We start from the raw sequence: 15,455 nt of genomic DNA on the forward strand, positions 1-15,455 counted from the left end.
ATTAGTCCCTCCTGGGTTTTTCATTGTTTTTCCCTTCTCCTACAACTACAGTAACAAGACATTACATGTTACAAATGATTCTATAGAAGTTTTCTCATTCAGATGTTTTCTGAACTTCTTTACAGTTCAGTTCACAGTATAGTTTTAGATGTTTTGAAGATTTCCAGCATTCTTTGCCCCAGTGTTTCACTTGAGAAATAAGGAACTTGGAGGTGTGGATGCTAATTACAGCCGTATCATCATGATCACCATGCCTATCACGGTCTACTAAATACCTGCCTTTGTGCCATGTTCTCAGCACTACATAAACCATGGGAGATGCTCCTTGCCATTCAGAGGCTTTCAGCCGAGTTCAGAAACATCCCGCTGGGCCAACCCTATATAAGGACACAGGGAGGTTTAAACAATTATATAATCATGCTCTGTGTCAATAGAAGATAACATTGCAAGAATGTATAGCCATAAAGCAAGAGTTTGTTTACTACTGTAATCTTTAGTGCTATCACAGGCAAGTTTCAGGTGGGGTTTCTGTTTGTATAGTATTGGGAATGTTGGAAAAGAAACAAGGAAAACAACATTTATCAGTGATTGCTTATAGCAAGGCCAATTGTGAAGTTCGTGTTCCCTCTTATTTTTAAAGATCCCCATGAAAAAATTCCACAACTAGCATTGTTAATTTTTCTCAATGTTTAGCGACGTATGCACAATTCTACAAACAACTCTTTATTTTTAACTTGGTCATCTTTGCAGTCAAAATGTTCTTGTTGAAAAGGAGTGAGGTTCATGCATTGTCACTTTGAAGAACTACAAACTAACGTGATTCTCTTTTAACTGAAAATTACCCTGAATTGAGGAGAGAGGTTCCAGTCCTTAGGTGAAATTTATCATATGCTGAGAAACTACCTTAATATAGTATTCTCTCTATATTTTTGCCACATAGAGCAGAAATAACTCCAGTGGTATATATCATTGAAAACACTTTGAGATTTAAATTACATTAATGGAAGATCTGTGCATGCAGTATTCTTTCTTATTACTCTCTGTATATTATCTGAGGCTCCTATGTTAGAGTTCCTTATGGTTGCCTTGGCCTGTAAATGTTTTTTTCTGAGTACTGGTCCTTCATATTTTTCCTTCTCCAATGATGCTCTCTCTGCAAGTGACCTGTCACCTAGCCCCTTCACATAAAAACCATCCATGTGAGATGAAGCCAGATTTTGTCTCCTTAACTGTGATTTTCTTCAATCTAGATTTACCTAGTCAGCTTCTTACTCAACATCTCCATTTACTCTGGAAAGTCACTAAAACACAAGGAGCCCATGGCTAAACTCTTGGTTCTTCTCACCTGAAACGGTCTGGTCCCTACTTCTCTGCCATGTCACTCAGTGGTACCTCCAATTACTCAGTTGCTCAGGCCATAAACTTTGACCACATCCTTACTGCCCCCTGAATGTTCTTCATCCAAACCATCAACAAATCCTTGAGGCCTTGTGTTCAAAATGTAGTCTTTAAAAACTCTGATCATGTCAACTACCTACTCTTAAACACAACTCTAAATTTCTAATGTACTGGGGAAATAAAATATATATACATATATATATATAATAAAATCCTTCGAGCACCAAAAAAAAAAAAAAAAAATTCCTAGGCACAGTCTCTTTAGCCAGCAAGGCCTTTCTGCATGTCCTCACATCCTACCACTCACCTGTCTACTGACCCTGCTCCAGCCATGCTGAAACTTGACTATGGCAGTGTGATCAGTATTAAGGCCCAGTTGCTCACTCCTCCTTGCCAATATTCACATGCTTTAATCTCTTATTTTATTCTGATTTCTGATAAAAACCAAAGACTCAGGCCTTTCTTAATTTAGCCCATCTTTGCTGCTCTATGTCCCAGTTCTGCTTTTGTTTTCTACAAAGCACACATTACTGCCTGGCATTGTATTATATCCCCTTAGTACATATTTTCTGCCTCAGACACCTGAATGTAAGAGGACAGTGTTTTGCTCCCAGATGTAGTCCCAGAACCTAGGACAATATTCAGGATATATTAGCAGTGCTCATTAAAATATTTGTTGTCTCCATCAATGAACATGTCCTAATAATAACCAATTAGGAAAATAGTTGCTTGTAGGCAGGAAAAATGTCTAAGACAATGAAGACTGGAATCTCTAGTTCATTAAAAACTAAAGCAAGGGAACAAGATGTGTGTGGGGTGACAGCCTCAGTGCAAGTAAACAGGAGGATATCTGTGAGAGGCGCCTACTCAGGACCACCCTTGAAGCTCCTTCTCTGTGTGAATCACCTTGTCTGTCTTTATGTTGCCTTCATCCACCCTGCTGGGTGCTCAGTGCTTTCTTATTCTTGCTAAGTTACAATCATAGTGTAAGAGTGTTTGTGTGTATGTGTATTTGTGTGTGTGTACACACACACTGGTTTTTCACTCAGCCTGTTTTTATTCCCTGTTTTTATTCTCTCCATGTGTTTCTGTATCTAATTGTCCTTATTTTAAAATATTTTCGTCGAATGTTTTTTTACAGTTCTTTTATCTTATTTTTAAATAGGTTAGTGAACTGTTTTTGATTTCCCCTTCCTAAAGAAAATATAACCGGTCAATTACTTTAGTAGAATAATGTTCTTCTCTTAGAAGAAGAAATGTAGAAATGTAGAAATTCAGGGTCAGAAAATCTGATGTATGTGACTTGAATAAGTAATAAGAGTTAAGATAAAGTTGCCATTCCACTCTTGTGGTTTTGTGGTTTAGCTACCATCTCAATTAAGTTATTTTATTTAAATCTGTTTATTTATACTTTTATAAACAAAATACATATAACCTAATGTTTAATCAGATCAGTTCTAACATTAGTGGCCATGTTAGATAGTTGAGAATCTGACCAGTGTCCATTGTGTGAAAGCTACTCTAATTTATATTTTCATATGGTGAAAATACAATGCAGGGTTAGAGGAAGGTGGAAAAGAAACTACCAAAAATTTTGAACTGCATCTTACCTGAAGTTTTCAAGTGAGAATTATAGAATCCAATAAAGGGCAGATTCCAAAGTTTAGGTTTCTCTCTCCTGGAGCATGTGGTCAGCCTCAGTCTCCTTATTCTCTTACTTCGGAGGAAATGTGCAGCAAAGCCAAATAGTACCACTGGCTTCCAAGTATGTTAGATGGCTTTTGAAAGGAGGTGAGTGTGAGAAGGTAGTATTATCATCAAGTATACCAATTATAGCAATTATTTGAAGCCCACAAAAAACCAAATTGCTTAAACAGTAAAGGGTTCTATCGTCTTTCCTGGTTTGGGAGGAACCACTTATACCTGCCTCTAAAGGAGAGTTTGTGGCAAACATGTTCTGAATTGTGGCTATTCTGTCCTGTACAGCCCATCTTAGAGGGGAGGTGATCCAGAGCACTCTGTGTGTGCAGTCAGGCCTTATCCATGAGCTCCTATTCCCCATACACATTTTAATAAATGTACAAAGATTGTGTCTGACTCTCCTGGATTACTCAACTTCTCCCAGTGGCCTCATCTAGGCATAACAGTGAGACTGTTTTGGCCCAATGCCAGAAAGCATTTCTTTAAATGAGGTCTACATTGGTCCAACCTCTAGGGAAAAAGGGAAAGATGATGATGCCTGCAGGCTAAGGTGGTGAATAATTTATCCTTGAACCTTGGATCAGGATATTAAGTAAAACCTGTAGCATCTCTATATATTTTTATAGTAATGCAGCTATGTTTTCCCACAGTAGAGATGATACTGAGCCTTGGATTGAAAATGTCAGAGCAAAGGGTTCTATGAAGCCAAAGTATATAGAGACAGGTTAGTTGTTGCAAAGAATTTAAGAAACACTTCCAAGATTTTACCTACCTGTTTCCCTTCTTTCCACAATTCTACACCTATACCAGCCCAGTGTATGCTGTTCCATTCATACTTGGTGATAAACTGTTACTCTACCCTTTTTTTGGTGACTTTGTCCTTTCAATTTCAATTCGCCCTGCAGGAAGGTAAAAATTTAAATCAAAATTATAATTGCCACAACTAATAATGTGATTTTAGCTATTTAAATGAAAGTAATGATCTAATTGTTTTATCTCTATTGTAGATATCTCTATATCCGATATAGAACCCTTTATAAGTTCCGGGTCTCATAATTTAAAAAGAACATGGGCAAAGTGCAGTGAATTTAGAGGAAAGCAGCTTAGAGGGGCTTAGAAGTATCTAAAAAGAGTAACGGTGCAAAGGACTGGAATTTTAAATTGGAAAATAAATGATTCCATTGGAATAAAGGAGGGGTGATTGCTGAACACAGCAATCAGTCTGTCCCATTTAATCCTCAAAGTACAGAATTAAAAATAGAAGTTAAAAGTTATAGGTAGACACACTAATTTTTTTGGCTACGCCCATGGCATTGGACATTCCTGGGCCAGGGATCAAAGCCTGAGCTGCAGCCTGAGCTGCTACATTGACAACGCTGGATCCTTGATCCACTGAGCCACAAGGGAACTCCTGACACATGGTGATTTATTGTGGAGAATAACTTCGAAGCAGAATCCTATCCAGTGATGAAATGGTTGTTTCAGAAAACTAGTTCCTATAACGAATTTTTTCAGATAAAGGCTGGGAAAGTGGTAGAGGGTATTTAAGCATCAGAAGGAAATTTCTTTCCATATTGAAATTTGGTTATATGCATTTAAGATGTGTCAAGAAAAAGAAAACCTATCCAGGTAACCTCAATGGCATAAAAAAGCATAATGGGAAATAGTAAGATTAATGAGAACTTGAAGTTTCTATTAATGTTGATGAATCTTAATTTTATGTTCTAAAGGTTATTAGTTGAGAGCAGAAAAGTGAGAAAAGGAAATTATGGACTGTGGCTTAGTCAGCAAAGTACCAGAGTTATACCATGAGACTGTAAATAGTCCAACTCTATTAATTAAAGAAATGGGTATTTTTCCCCTAAAAATAATGTATGTGGAATTCTTTCACTCTCTGAGCCAACAATTAAATGTCCCCTTAGTTTGACCAAAGTTAGTTCTGCTAGGAGTATTTAGGGGATTCAAGGGATTTGTGGTCTGAACAAGGGAAAAGGTTTGGCTCTGGGGTGGCAGTAGTGCACAAACTTTTATTTGGGGACATTGCTTTGACAGATTTGCATGCAGGGGAAATTGCTCACAGCAGGAGACCTTCCAGAGGCCATTAGGCATGGAGGTCACTACTCAGAAAGGGAAGAGGGCCAAGGAACTCCCAGGAGAAAGAGGAAGAACAGAGATAGGTGATGTCAGTTGATGAGGATGAGAATGCTATGCCAAAGATTTCTGAAGGGTCTGCACTAACTTGGGTTCTTTATCTTCACTATGTCCAGCAGATGTTGGACACTGCTTAAAGCAGGCAGGCTCTTAAATGGTTAAAAAGCTGCATATTTGGACTAAGTGTGAAAAAGCTTTATACTTAAATAATTTGGCCCCTGTGGGCTTGAGAGCTCAAAGAATTTATCCTGCTGTGAAAAGTAAATAACTGAGGGACCAATATGTAGAGACTATCTTTGTCTCATTTGCATGACAGATGGTCTTTGAAATAGATTGTTTGTGATGGCTTTTCACTCTGTTACCTCTATTTATTTAGATTTCAGCACTCATGCTTTTTCTAAAGCTCCCTTTGTGCCACCATAAAGTAGAGAATTATTTAAACTAGCCTACACTAAATGTTTTTACTTGTTTTTTGCTTGTTTGTTTAAATATATATATTTTTATATATATACATACATATTTAGGGCTGCACCTAAATATATATATACATACACATTTAGGGCTGCACCTGTGCCATATGGAGGTTCCTAGGCTAGGGGTTGAATTGGAGCTGTAGCTGCTGGCCTACACCACAGCCACAGCAATGCCAGATCTGAGCCATGTCTGTGACCTACACCACAGCTCATGGCAATGCCAGATCCTTAACCCACTGAGTGAGGCCAGGGATCAAAACTGCATCCTAATCGATGCTAGTAATGTTTGCTTCCACTGAGCCATGATGGGAACTTCAAATTTAACTAATTCTTAATTGGAATATAGTTGACTGAGAAAGTTGTGTTAGTTTCAGGTGTAAAATTTTACTTTTGAAAGAGAATTTATTATTTTTATTATTTGGAAGTAATGCATTTTTACTTTGGAAAAAAATAAATAAAACAGAAGTATATATGAAGTTTAAATCATCCGTAAGTCCATTTCTAGTGTCATTTCTAGTCCCTATTTCTAGTCTTTCTTTCCACATATTTCATGTACTAGGTACATGTGCTACTTTTTCAAACTTGGAATCATAGAACACGCAGTTGGTTAATAATTTTGTTTTATATTATGTCGTGAGTCTCTTCCCATAGAACTATACAAACCTTGTAGCATGATTTTTAATGGGTGTATGATATTCCATTTCAATCAGTGTACTCTAACTCTCCTTCTCTTTGGGGGCACTTATAATTTTATGAAATTTTATGGGAATGCGATTTTTCTTTCTTCAGAAACAATTTTTGGGAGTAGATCATATGTTGGCATATTGTTAAGATATTTTCCATGTTTGCTTATTTTAACTTTGTAGCGGGAGAAGTTGTCATAGGTTAGAGAAACTGAAAGGTGGTAGAGTGGAGTTGAGCAGCATCAGCTGAAGGAGGCCAAGCCTCTGGAGCTGGAGACAGAGAGTTTGCAGAGGATTGAGGTGCTCCTTGGCAGCACCTGTAACTGAGGCAGCTCCTCCAGGGGCACGTCCAGCTTCACTGAGCTTGGCTCCTAGAGCACATCGAGGTCCTCCAGGTCCAGCACTTGCAGCCTGGGAGCGCCAAATAGATGCAGAGCTCCTGTACCATCACAGTCAGAACAGAGTTGCAAGTGCTTCAGGAGCAGAGGCTATGGGAAGAGTCACTGGGATGGATGACTAGAGGATGTGTAAGGGCTGCAGCCTCACATAGAGAGGTGACTCAGGGAAGGGAAATGGACTGTGGTATTGTCTGGATGCAACAAAATATAGGAAGTTTGCAAAGTAAGATTCGTGAAGAACCAGCAGGTTTCTCTAGTAAGGACCCTACACTTGATGTTAGCTTCTGCCCAGGCCTCCAAGCTGAGCAGTGCTAGAGGCCAGGGAGGCTCGAACTCCAAGATCTCCTGAGAACTCAGCTGCAGATGGCTCAGCTTCAGGGCACTGTGGAGCTGCCTGCCTGAGACACACTCTAAGTGGTGCCTGAGATGTTCAGTGAGGTGAGGGCAGAAAAGAGAGGAGAGCCAGCCTGCCCTCAGCACCTTACCTTGGTTCCAAGCCAGGCCTAGGGTCTTTAGCCACCTCAGTCCCTCCAGGTTCTTGCTGGATATGTTGGAGATGATGTTACCCTGTGGTCTCAATATTAAGCCCCTTGTAGCAGGAAGATTGAAGATGAATCTGAAATTTTCCTGGAGAGAACTTCACCTAATTTAAACTGAGGCTGGGAGTGGAGAGGCGAAGGAAGAAGAAAAGGAATTGTAGATTTCTATCTGAATGGTATTATCTCCTTTTCCAGAGGATATGGGTTATGAGATATTCTGGGGAGGAAGCCATGAAATCAAAGCCAGGACTGAGTTTTGAGTTTTGGTAACTTAGTATCCCCAAAAGAAAACCCCATCCCCTACCCCCTACCCTGCCCCCAACTCTGATTCCTCTCATGTTTGACTTGACAGAAACTGCTTTTTTTTGGGGGGGGGGGTCTGTTCTTGGAGGAATAATTTCATCAGTTTGATTATGGTGACATTAAAATATTTCTATTATTTCTTATTGTAAGCATTCACATTTTTTAAGGTGCCACATGAGGTGCTTTTGTTTGTTGAGGCCCTGAAAGACAAATTTATGTTTATTTTTTTCCAAACTTATTCTTGGGTTTTAACTGAAATCACAAGCTCTGTATTCCCTCATTTTGGGGTTTTGTTAACATTTTTTGTCTTTCAAAGCTTTTCTAGCCACTAAATCTGTGTTTCTTGTTGTTTTTCTGTATATATAAATATTTGCTTGAATATCAACCTCCTGAAGTGGTAGTGGCTGAGAAAAGAGGCTATTTTTAACCTTCTCCTACTTTATTCATTATCTTACTTTATGTTCAATACATGTGTGGTAAAGTGTGTTAGCTGCATATTTACTATCCATTTTTCTTAGATCCCTGCCTAATAAATCTCATTTCTCTTCCAATGGCCATGTGCCCAGTGTGACGAGTCAAATGTCACAGCCTCCCTTGTATATAGGGGTTATCATGTGGCACAGTCTGGTCCATCAAAAATATAAGTGGAATATAGTTTGCCTTCTTGCTTGCTGTCTGAAGCTTCAGCTGCCATTTTCAAATAATAAGATGACCTTGAAGATGAATGTATTTAGTGAATATATATATACACAGTGTTTATACTATATGTATAATGAATGAATGTGTATAATGAATGAGTGTATATAATGAGTGTATATTATATATACTTTATTTTATACACAGACACACACACTCACTAAGGAAGGATTTATCAAAAAGCCTGGAGACCTTGAGTCCCTGAGGATATGTTAGAACTGTCTGCCTATGGACTTCCATGAACTATTTACCTATAGAAGTTTATATATAAGGAAAAACCTAAATCTTTATCTTCCATAAGTTCCTGTTACTTGGGTTTCTATTACATGCAGCTGAATCTAAGTCTAATACAACAATTCTGAGTCCCTGGATATTCTTGAGTTTCCTTTTTGTTTCCATCACTGAAGTGGGTAAAATACGGAGTAATTGAATTATCCAATAAAAAGTTATTATTTATTTTAGTTTTTAAATTCTGGATTCTAAGCTGCTTTTGAGACAGTCAAATGATCATTTGGAAAAATAGGTCTGTTTTTAAGATGATTCGAAGTATATATTTTTGTAGATAAATGGCTTACATTCTCTAAAAAGGAAAGACATTGGAAAAAGCTTGTTAAAAAATGGAAGTAATAAAGGGTGGGTATTAAAGAAAAATAATCAAAACTCTCTTTTATGTGGAAAAATCCATTTGTGTCATATATTAGATTCCAGATATAAGTGATATCATATGGTCTTTGTCTTTCTCTTGTATACATATGTGTGTAACTGGGTTACCATGCTGTGCAGTAGGAAAGAAAAACAATCTATTGGGAGATGAAAAAAAAGAAAGTAAACAAAACAAAAATCTCTTTTAATGAAAAACTGGCTCTTGCACTAGTGGTAAGCAGGAGTTTAGGTGAGAGAGGGAAACATGTAGGACCCTGGTGAAAATGTTCTTGTTTGGGTACATTCATTGGAGGTTCATTTGATTGTATTACATCTATTTCCTCTTTTCTTCCTGTTCTAAGCAAAACTATAAAACCAGAGTTTGCTGCTAGGGATGCCTCTTTCCTTTAGAGATATAGCTGATTCTGAGAGAAACAGAAGTACTAGGGGACCAAGTTTACTTCTCTCCATAAAGTGACCTCACATGGAAAGGTCTTTGAGAAGTTCTGGAAAAGCATGTGCTATAAAACTTACCAAAGACAGGAGCAAAGTCATTTCCTAATGCCTAAAATAGAGAGAAAGCTTAGGTAAGTAATATGTCTAAAAGCATTGTTCTAAGTTACATGTTTTGCTATAATTCAAAAAGATACATGAAGCCCTATTTTCACTGCAGTGCTATTCACAAAAGCCAAGACAGGGAAACAACCTAAATGTCCATCAACAGAGCAATGCATTAAGATGTGGTAAATATATTTCTATATACACACACACAGTGGAATACTACTTAGCCATAAAAAGGACAAAATAATGCCATTTGCAGCAACATTGATGCAACTAGAGATTCTCATACTAAGTGAAGTTAAGCCAGAAAGAGAAAGACAAATACCATATGTCACTTTTATATGGAATCTAAAATATGGCACAAATGAACTGATCTACAACAGACTCATAGACATAGAGAACAGACTTATGGTTGCCAGGGGAGAGGGAGAGGGAGTGAGATGGACTGGGAGTTTGGGGTTAGTAGATGTAAACCATTACATTTAGAATGGTTAAACAATAGGGACCTATTGTATAGCACTTGGAATTATGATTGGGTCACTTTGCTATACAGCAGAAATTGGCACAAGGTTATAAATCAACTGTACTTTAATAAAAGTAAAAAATACAAAATAAAAAAAGTTAAGCTGCAAAATGGTAATTACAATAAGAGCCCATGGAGTAGGGCGGAGGGAAGACCAAATATGTGTTTGTGTGTATTTTATTGTATATATATTTTTTAAAAATATGGGACATGTTAATTTATTGTTTTATAATTTAAATAAGAAAAACTTATTTTAACAGTATTTAAGAGATAGGCAGATGGGAAGGAAACTGCAAAGAAGTCTAAGAGAGAGAGAAGGAAGCTTCTTGCCTAATCCTATTTATGTCTTATCTCACTTAAGGCTAAATGAATTTAAGTCCATGTGGAAAATCAGGGTAAGGCTAACCATCTTACACTGTTGGTAGAATGTAAACTGGTCCAACCACTATGGAAAACAGTATGGAGGTTCCTCAAAAAACTAAAAACAGAATTATCTTATGATCTAGCAGTCCCACTTCTGGAAATCTATCTGGGAAAAAAATGTAATTTGAAAAGAGAGAGAGCGAAAAAAACAAATACCATATGATATCACTTATATCTGGAATCTAATATATGGCACAAATGAACCTTTCCACAGAAAAGAAAATCATGGACTTTGAGAATAGACTTGTGGTTGCCAAGGGGGAGGGAGAGGGAGTGGGATGGATGGGGAGCTCGGGGTTAATAGATGCAAACTATTGCCTTTGGAATAGAGAAGCAATGAGATCCTGCTGTGTAGCACTGGGAACTATGTCTAGTCACTTATGATGAAGCATGACAATGTGAGAAATAGAATGTATACATGTATGTGTAACTGGGTCACCATACTGTACAGTAGAAAAAAAATTGTATGGGGAAATAACAATTTACAAAAAATGCTTGAGAAAAAAAATGAAAAGTTAAAAAAAAAGAGAAGATACATGCACCCCATTGTTCATTGCAGCACTACAGCCAAGTCATGGAAGCAACCTAAATGTCCATTGTCAGAGGAGCGGATAGAGAAGATATGGTACATATATACAATGGAATATTACTCAGCCATATCAAGAATGGAAATAATGCCATTTGTAGCAACATGGATGGACCGAGAGATTATCATACTAAGCGAAGTTAGACAGTGAAAGATAAGCATCATATGTTATCACTTATATGTGGAATCTGAAGAATGGCACAAATGAACCTATCTACAAAACAGAAACAGACTCACAGACTTTGAAAACAAACTTACGGTTACCAAAGGGGACAGGTTGAGGGAGAGATGGATCAGGGGTCTGGGATTGGCATAGGAGGCTCTACCCCATATTCTGTGATAATCTATATAGGAAAAGAATCTGGAAAATAAATGCATGTATAAATGAATCACTGTTGTACAGCAGAACTTATCACAACATTGTAAATCAACTATAATTCAATAAAATTTTAAAAAATGAAAACAAAAGTTTTTTTTTTTTAACCTGGGATGTCCGTTTCCAAACTCAAAATGCATTCCTATCTTTTGAGCTAAGTAATCCATCTCTTTCCTGAGAAACCTTTTTAAGATAAAAATCCTAAAGGGAAAATTGTTATATGCACAAAATATTCTTACAGCCTGGATTTTCTGAAGCAGTTTTGTTTTGGGATTAAGTGATGAGTCCTAATTTAGGTTTGTAATTTATCATCATGACAAATATTTATAAAGATTTTATTGAGGTATTGTTTTTTTACAGTAAAAGAATGGAAATAATTAATGCCCAAGGAAAGGACTAGTAGTAGATGGAAGGAAGGTCTTATTCTCTGAATAGCAATTCTGTAAGCAGTAGTTATTGTTTAGTGGTGACGTACATTTTTCTCCTCCGCTATGTTCTGAAAATGCCTTCTTATATCCTTCACAATCAGCTATAAGGTACTTGGAAGGACAGTTCTCCTTCTAGGAAAATATTCATCTCAACACATAAAAATTTACAATCCATGCCACATTACTTGAATGGAATATTATAATTCCTAAAAATAATTATCAAAACTTGTTATAATACAGAATAAGTTTGACATTATATTAAATATAACACACATACAAATGAAAATAGTTGTGTTACAGGGATTGAATTATGAATGCTTTTTTAAAAAATTTTTCCTTAATGTTATTTTAACACTGTTTCAGTAACAGATAGCAAAGAACTCTCTCATTTGTTTTTTTGAACCTAAGTAATTTATCCTTTGATCATTTCCTTCTTCAGCTTTTGGCGAGACAGGCTCTATTACCTAAAACCCAATTACCTGACCAATCAAATTTTTGGTGACATTCATTTTGGTGAAAATTTTAGTATTCAGAATACTTTATTCTGAATATTTTGATCAATGCTGTTATATATGGATTTAGAACCTACCCTTTAGAGGCGTATAATGGGGTAATGTGAAAAAGAAACAAAGTATGTCTGGATGTCATTAGGATAGCAAACTCTTATTGTCCGACAAATTTTGGATGATTTTTTAAAAAGTTTTATTGAAGTATAGTTGATTTTCAGTGTTGTAATAATTTCTGATCTACAACAAAGTGATTCAGTTGTACATATACACAGATACATTTTTCCAGATTTTTTTTCCCATTTAGGTTATGACAGAATATCGAGTAGAATTCACTGTGCTATACAGCAGGTCCCCACTGACAATCCATACCATATACAGTTGTGTGAAATGCCAATCCCAAACCCCAATCCATCCTTCCCCCTTTCTTTCCCCTTTGGTCATGGTAAGTTTGTTTTCTAAGTCTATGAGTCTGTTTCTATTTTATAAATAAGTTCATTTGTATCATTTTTTTTTTTTTTTAGTGGTTACATATATGAGATATCATATGGTTGTCTTTCATTGTCTGGCTTATCATACTTTACATAGTATGATAATGAATGATTTTTTTTTGCTTTGGTTTTTTTTTGGTGGGGGGCTGCACCTGCAGCACATAGAATTTCCCAGGCTAGGGGTCGAATTGGAACTGTAGTTGCCAGCCTACACCATAGCCACAGCAACGGGGGATCCAAGCCATATCTGTGACCTTTATCACAGCTCAGAGCAACACAGGATCCTTAACCCACTGAGCAAGGCCAGGGATCGAACTGGCATCCTCATGGATACTAGTCGAATGAGTTTCCACTGTGCCACAATGGGAACTCCAATGGATGATTGTTTTTAGAATTTATTTACTAGTAATGATCATGTCACAAAAATAATAAAGTCAAATACAAGAACCACAATCAGAAAAGAATATATTTCCTTCCTTTATTTATAACCTGCCAACTAAAGAAGCAAAATGATACAATTTTATCAATGCCAGAACTATTAATGTAAATTATCATGTAAAAGGAGTTTTTTTTAAAATTAAAAACCTTTTATCTTTTATTTTTTAATATATTTTTGCTTTTTAAGGCTGTGGCATGTGGAAGTTCCCAGTCTAGGTATCGAATTGGAGCTGCAGCTGGCAGCCTGCACCACAGCCACAGCAATGTAGGATCCAAGCTGTGTCTACAACCTACACCACAGTTCATGGCAACACCAGATCCTTAACCCATTGAGCAAAGCCAGAGATCAAACCTGCATCCTCATAGATACTAGTCGAGTTCATAACCCACTGAGCCACAGTGGGAACACCAAATAGTTTTTAATCACTGATAAGTGAACTATTTGAACAACATCCAAATGGGTACATTTCTTATTTAATATGCAGTCTAAGTGCCAAAGAGGAACCCCACACTTCCATTTATCTATATAATTTCAGCACTTTATAAGTGGCACCATAGATTCTTAATTTCATAGGCTGATATAAATTAATATCACTAGACCCATATTTGAAGATTTGGATAATGATATAATTTAGGTTGGTTTTCATCAGACTCTACTGACCTGATCATAGAGGGGTCATCTAATATGTCTTAGAATATACTGAAGCTCCCCAGAACTTTCCTCAGGGCCGCCTTTATCTCCTTATTCCGGAAACTATAGATGAAGGGATTGAAGAGTGGGGTCACCATAGCATAGAACAAAGTTGCAACTTTCTGCATTGCAGCAGAATGTCCGAGTCCTGGGCTCACATACATGACCATCAGAGATCCATAGAACAGTGATACCACAGCCAAATGAGACCCACAAGTGGAGAAGGCCTTATGTCTCCCAGTGGCTGAAGGCATCCGTAACACAGCTGTTAGGACAAGGGTATAGGACCCAAGGATGAAGAGAACGTTACCAAAGATAACTAATGAGCTTAGAGTGTAACAAAGCAGTTGAGTTGCTGGGGCAGAGACACACGCCAGTGCAAATAGTGGTCCTGGGTCACACACAACATGGTCAATGATGTTTGATCCACAGAAGGACATCTGAGAGATGAGAACAATGGGGATCAGGAACCACAGAAACCCACAAGCCCAGCAGGTCATGACCAGTTTGGTACAGAGATGCCCAGTCATGAGATTAGGGTAGTGCAAGGGATGACAGATAGCGAGGTACCGATCAAAGGCCATGACAGCCAAAAGTAAGCATTCAGTTGTTCCCAAAGAGAAAAAGAAATAAAATTGGAGGAAGCATCCAACAAAGGAGATGGTCTTTTTGTCTGAGAGGAAGTTGATTAACATCTTGGGTGTTGTAGACGAGACATACCAGATTTCTAGAAAGGAGAAATTCCCCAGGAACATATACATGAGGATGTGGAGTCGCCGGTCACAGCATAACACACAAACAATGGCCCCATTGCCTGTTATGGTCAGAGCATATGTGGTAAGGAAAAGTGAGAAGAGGAGGATCTGAATCTTCCACTCACAAGAAAAACCTAGGAGTATAAATTCTCTTATAAAAGCAAAGCTGGAATCTGGCTCAGAGATGTTCATGGGGTCAATCACCTGCAAGGTCAAGGGACACGTATTTATCAGTTAGGACTAGTTTCAAATGTGTTGCTGTTAAGAATGACGAGAAGACTCATTTTTCAAGAGCATCCTCGTTTAGGAAGAGAATGTAGTCTACTTGCTCTTGGCTATATACTCTGTGTTCTGGGCATAGTAGGCAGGTGGCTGCACAGAAAGAAACTTTTGCCTGCTTCTGTATCTCTCCCTTACAATGACACAACTAGAGAAATTTATTTTATTTCCTTTTTTTGGCACTTTAATTTTTTGAAATTTTTTATTATGATGGATTTACAATGTTCTATCAATTTCTGCTATGTAGCACAGTGACCCAGTTATTCTATATATATATATATATATTCTTTTTCTCTATCCTCCATCATGTTTTTTTGTAGAAATATATATATAGAATATATATATATTTGTAGTGTTTCTTTTAGAAATATATATATATTCTGAATATCTATATATCTATATATCTATCTATCT

General features: G+C 37.2%; 1 protein-coding gene across 1 annotated transcript; it reads right to left on the bottom strand.

The window, feature by feature from the left end:
* Positions 1-13,980: 13,980 nt before the first annotated feature.
* On the bottom strand, positions 13,981-15,035 carry LOC125135854 (olfactory receptor 11H12-like). Its single transcript, XM_047796315.1, has one exon. The coding sequence runs from the start codon at positions 14,952-14,954 to the stop codon at positions 14,007-14,009; it is 948 nt and encodes a 315-aa protein (XP_047652271.1). The 5' UTR covers positions 14,955-15,035; the 3' UTR covers positions 13,981-14,006.
* Positions 15,036-15,455: the final 420 nt, after the last annotated feature.

This window comes from Phacochoerus africanus, chromosome 9 (genome assembly GCF_016906955.1).
Source record: "Phacochoerus africanus isolate WHEZ1 chromosome 9, ROS_Pafr_v1, whole genome shotgun sequence".
In the NCBI taxonomy this organism is placed as follows: Eukaryota; Metazoa; Chordata; class Mammalia; order Artiodactyla; family Suidae; genus Phacochoerus; species Phacochoerus africanus.

Bases quoted from the DNA above. Each gene is read 5' to 3' on its own strand.
- LOC125135854 (XM_047796315.1), bottom strand. From the start codon at position 14,954: ATGAACATCTCTGAGCCAGATTCCAGCTTTGCTTTTATAAGAGAATTT.